Below are 5674 nucleotides of genomic sequence, written 5' to 3'. Positions count from 1 at the left end.
AAAAAAAAAAAAAAAAAAAAAAAAAAAAAAAAAAAAAAAGGCCATTCTTTTTTGTTTATTTTACATCTTACTACTTACCTATCTTTCAACAGCACTTACCTTTGTTCCGACGAAAAACCCATTTCCTCCTGCTTTGAGTTCATTTGTTAATAATTTCATATAGCCAGGTAAATCATCGGCCTCGACCTTTTTCATTTTCTCGGCCTAAAATTAATTTGAAAATTAATTCATTCAATATAACAATTATAATTGCTTGCTTTTAAGAAGGTTAATTTTTAATCCAACTCGTACGTTTTTTACTTTTTTTTTGCGATTTATTTAATTATTTTTGGTTAAGGGCTGTTTTAATTTAAAGCACAGCTTCTACTTTCCAAACGTATCTTCTCTTATTTCTTTTTATTGGTCATGTTTTCCATGGAAATTTAACGGCCAATCGATGTTTCAATATGGGCCAAGAATATCAATATTTTTCTGACCCTGTTTTGAGGTCTATAACAAGAAATAAGTACAAGTACTTCCGATGTCGACGGTCGAACCTGCCCCGGTACCAGTACACTGGGATTTGTATAAAAATATACCTATATATGGAGAGAATCTGTATAGGCTTTGCCTGATATTCCTTCCAATTGACCTGTAACAACTTTGTCAATAAAATTTGTTGAAATGAAATGAAATACCTATAGTTACATCCATACTTACCTTCAAAACGGGGTCCTTTTCAAAAAGTGCTGGTATAAGTTTCTTATCGACCAGATCATCTATGATGTTCATTACCAAATCGATCCTGTACTGTTCCATCAGATCATCGCTGTACATGTCTGTGTAATAGGTACGAGTTATTGGAAAGGTAGTATGTTGTTATTATCTTTGTAAATTATATAAATAATAATTTTAGATTCCTTTCTGAACGTGAAGCTTACTAATACAAAAATGAGACTAAGCTAAAAACAAATGTAGTTTCAATTTAACACGATTTTTTTTAATAAAGCTGTCTATCAGGATGATATACTATAATGTTCATATCTGTTTTCATTTGAAAGATATCCTGTGAAAATGCGTTTTAGAAAACATCCTTTTTGTTCATCTAAACTAAAAAAAAAGTCACAACGTTCTGATGCATCAATACATATGCAGCAAAAATAATCGATAAAATAAACATCAGGAATAAATTAAAGTGTACTTACTAAACTTCCTACCAAGAAATCTGAGGATGGCCGGCGACTGACTGAGAACAGTTCCGTCGTCCAGCTCCAGGATAGGAAGGGTGTGCGTAGGCGTGGCTGTAAGTCATCAACAATGACAGGTTTGGTTTGGTTTGGTTTTACATTGTTTAACGTCAGCTAAGGTTATTTAAGGACATACAATGACAGGTAATTAATTACATACTCAGAACCATTGGTTTGAATTCATATACTGATGTCAATGGTTATTGATAATGTAACCCATTTTATTTTGTTGTGTCCAGTTTACTCTGAGCTTAGAACCAAATATATTAAACCCTATTATTTCCATCGTCCGTCCGTCTATAAATCAATATAATTATTCGCCTGCAAATATGTAAAACAATTGAGAAACCTTAGTAAGTATCTAATTTAGGCAACTTCTAAAAGAAAGTCTTGATTTAATATCTGAGCAATCGTGTATGTTCCAGCTTTGTGCCACTGACAATGATTATATATTTTCTTTTGTATGTTGACAACATTGCTATGATGTCATCTTGTATTTTACTCTATGTTCACCGCCATCTTACATAAATGGATTGTAATATTTACTTGTATGCACATGTATATTGTAACTCATATATGTTATCTGTTGCATTTGGAAATAAAGAAATTGAAAATTGTAACATTTTCTATTGGACAAGACATATATTACTACCGGGGGAACATACGTTCTACTTCTTCTTCTTTGTTTGTTATTTTGATGTTTTTACATCAAATAATAAATTCAATGTTGTACAAAAGCAAAACAGCTGGGCAAGATTGAAAGGCAGTATTTGCATTGCATTATATACAAAATGCAAAAATATGAATTAAAACTTCCATGCTTTAGTCAAACTGGTTGACACATATGTTATCAGTATAGTGTGTTACGCATCGGAGGTATGGGGCTCGTGCAAAGGTATAGATATTGAGAAAGTTCACCTCGAGATTTGTAAAAAGAGTTTATGTGTCAAGAAATCCACATGTTATGTTTTTATCTATTTTGAATTGGATAGATTTCCAATTGTACATACCCATTACCCAGCATTATAATGTGATTAAGTACTGATTCAAGCTATTAAATACTAGTGTTCTCAAAACTGTTTATGAGAAACTCGTGAATATGCCAAAACGGAATAGGGTTTCTAATTTGGTATCATTTGTTAAAGATAAAAAAAATCACTCGGTTTCTGTGAAAAGTGTGGTTAAAACAAAAGAATTGAAATATGTCTGAGGCCTTGCCACTAATTTACAGAGCATTAGAACTGTTTCGTGAATATAGGTCCAGGTGTGCACTTGTTATGTTTCCGATTACATTGTAGATCGATCTATCATCGTGAAAACTTTAAAATGCTTTTAAATGTGTGGTAGATTTTAATTGTACATGGGATTAAGGTCACCTTCTAGCTTCGAGCTAGAGAAAATTTCCCTTTAGCTCAGTGGTAGAGCGTCTGACTAGGAACCTGGAGATCGAGGGTTCGATTCCTGATGGAAGCACACTAATAGCTTTCCTTTTACACATGGAAAATAACCGTACAAAGTACAAGCACATTTTCAACAACACAACATATATTGAACATACCCTAAAGGAAATTGTGTTTCACAATTGCCATTCCATTTGAGGCAATATATTGACCTCAACACTAACCATATTGAATAGCATTCCATTTGGATAAAAAGTCGATTTTGAAATAATGTTCTGTCAAAATAGACATAGCGAAATGAGTTTATATAAAGGGAGACAGAGAAAAAAACAATCAGTGTTCTAAGTGTAAAACAATAGGCCTGCATCGCTCACCTGGTATTAATCTCACAATTGTAACCTTTACAGTAAGCGAACTAAAATGAAGCTGCAGGCAAAATATCAATGTTTTGATTTAAAAGTCATTCAAAAATACATTTAACCCCTGTGACATTAAGTTGAACAAACTTTATCCTAGAATGCAAACTGCCAAATATCACCACCCTTTACCTTTTGGTTATTGAGAGGATGATTTAAAAAAATTATGCACAATTAACCAGATGTGACCTTGAAAGTGTGTCAAGGTCATTCACATGAACAAACATTCACCCTGGACGTTTTGTTTATTCAGAAGAAGTCGTTTAAACACATTTGACCCCTGTTACCTTGAATATGGGCAAAGGTCATTCATTTAACAAACTGTGTAGCCCTTCATCCCAGCATGTTACTGGCTACATATCATCAACCTAAGCCTGATGGTTATTCAGAAGAAGTTGTTTAAATGCTTTAATCTTATTTGATCCCTGTGACCTTGAATATGAGTAAAGATCATTCATTTGAACAAACTTGGTAGTCCTTCATCATAGCATGTTACTGGCGGAATATAATCATCCTAGGCCTTTGGATTATTCAAAAGAAGCCGTTAAAAATATTTGAACAAATTTGACCACTGTGACCTTGAACATAGTCGAATGTCATTCATTTGACCAAACTTGGTAGTCCTTCATCCCAGCATGCTATTGTCAAAATATCATCGTCCTAGGCATATTAGGTGATGAGAAGAAGTTGTTTAAAGTAAAAAGTTGACAACGGACGAACGGACGACGGACGCCGCACCACGGCATAAGCTCACTTGACCTTCGGGCAGGTGGGCTAAAATTAACGGGGCCAGACCAGGAGTCGAACGCTTGGCCTCAGATCAATTAGTCTCGTTCAACCAGACTCTTGTTGCCTGCGCAAGCTACGCCGAACAGAGAGTCTGATCAAACCCAGTGCTTTCGTTTTGTGACATCATAACAAGGCTTACGTGTAACAGAATTCTGGTAAATTATTTCATTGGTCAAAGGTTGACACACCCTTTTCAACTTTTGAAGTCAGAATTTGAGTGGCGCAAAATTTCATTGAATATTTCAATTCATGAAAAAAATACCTTTACATGTATTCCTTAAGTATCCATGATTTCACTATTAACGAGAAAAATGTAAGAAAATGCTTCAAAAAGAATGATTTCATGTATTTTCCTTGGATATTTTACAATAATTCATGAAGCTAACAAGGCTATTGATATCAGTCAAGCCAGATTACCTAAGTGAGAACCTATATTTTTTTGAATTGGGCACAGGTAAAATCTCACTTGCTTTGCATGTTTTTTTCCAACCTCAGTCAGCCTTTATTCAGTGAAAATATATGGCATTATTCTGGAGAACTGACATTTTTTTATTTATTTTTTCTCGGTAATAGTACACGGATACTTCAGGAGTGCATGGACAGGTAAAAGAAAATCATTAATTACCTTATTCTTTGAAATGTTTTAACGGTGTTCACATAACGTCCAGAAACGAAAGTAAAAACACTGCCCTCTGGTGATGGTAATTCTAAAGTACTGTGTTTGACCAGACTCTTGAATTACAAGTGATCAAGCGTCTGGTTAAACGAGACTACAGATCAATATACTGTCACTCTAACCATCTATATCAATACTGAATTCAGGGGGAGATTACTGCATTAGGAAAAACTACGATGGGCTCTCTGGTGGTTTCCCTGCAGTGGGATAGCGATCTTTAAGGGGATATTTAGTACGCTTGCACTTAACCATAGCAATATACACGCCCATCATACAAAGACCCACATTTCCCTACTCATGTCTGTGATATGTTTTACACAACGTCTATCTCGTTCTGCATATCTAGCCATATAAACCTAGGCTGGCGCTATCGCTGTACAGTGTTTGTACAAGTGTCACATTAGTGTGCCTGGTCATGCTGAACTGCCGACTTAATGGGTCATATGTGTACCTGTGCCGTAGAGCCTTGACACACACATATATTATATATAAATGTACGTACATTGCTTCATTGCATCCCATTGTTCTTTGCTAATGCGGACGTCCTCAAACAGCACCTCAGCCTCCGTGAGTATGATCCGGGTACTTTCGGCCCTACCACGACCATTGAAGTAAGTGACTTTCCATTTGTTACCGGACATGTTGGTTACAGGTGATCAGTGCTCAGATGACGTCACATTCTGCACCAAGGCAACGCAGCTGATTTACGTAGAGTCACTCTGCATGACGACTACACCATCATTTTTACGCTCCAATAAAATAAAATAAAATAAATGTATGAGAACTTTCTGCGCTGTAGGCCGGGATATATTCAGTGTAATTGAGCACGGGGCAATAGAATAAGCATTGTAGTACTAAGTGATATTCGCTGACGCAGTGATGTGAGTACCGTTTTAATGGCAGTGTATGTATCTTAGGCATATTGTGATACTTGCTGTGATCTGAAATAATACTCATAACATCATAGCGAAGTTAAGGCAAGTGACATTACGGGTACGCTTGAGCAACTGTTTTAGTTCGCGGTATTATATTGTATGTGCATTCGGTGACTCCGTGTCTAAAAATAGTACATTCACGCTCACAAGACACTGTGATTGTTAAAGAAAAAAACCACTAAAACATTTATTCACTAATCATCAATTCAATGCGTCAATAGTTGTTTGACAG

At 35.4% G+C, this 5674-nt stretch overlaps 1 protein-coding gene across 1 annotated transcript in view; it reads right to left on the bottom strand.

The window, feature by feature from the left end:
* Positions 1-5211, bottom strand: part of LOC110452991 (glutathione S-transferase 1-like) — a 7095-nt gene extending 1884 nt beyond the window's left edge. Inside the window, exons 1-4 of the mRNA XM_021501780.1 lie at positions 5010-5211; positions 1185-1280; positions 700-818; positions 100-204 (exon numbers count right to left, since the gene is read on the bottom strand). Coding sequence (XP_021357455.1) covers positions 100-204; positions 700-818; positions 1185-1280; positions 5010-5148 — 459 coding nt within the window. The 5' untranslated portion in view covers positions 5149-5211. The remainder of the gene's footprint in view (positions 1-99; positions 205-699; positions 819-1184; positions 1281-5009) is intronic.
* Between the last annotated feature and the right edge of the window lie 463 nt (positions 5212-5674).

The sequence above is a fragment of the Mizuhopecten yessoensis genome, unplaced genomic scaffold, assembly GCF_002113885.1.
Source record: "Mizuhopecten yessoensis strain PY_sf001 unplaced genomic scaffold, ASM211388v2 scaffold7047, whole genome shotgun sequence".
In the NCBI taxonomy this organism is placed as follows: Eukaryota; Metazoa; Mollusca; class Bivalvia; order Pectinida; family Pectinidae; genus Mizuhopecten; species Mizuhopecten yessoensis.
This window is presented reverse-complemented; position numbering and strand designations above follow the sequence as displayed.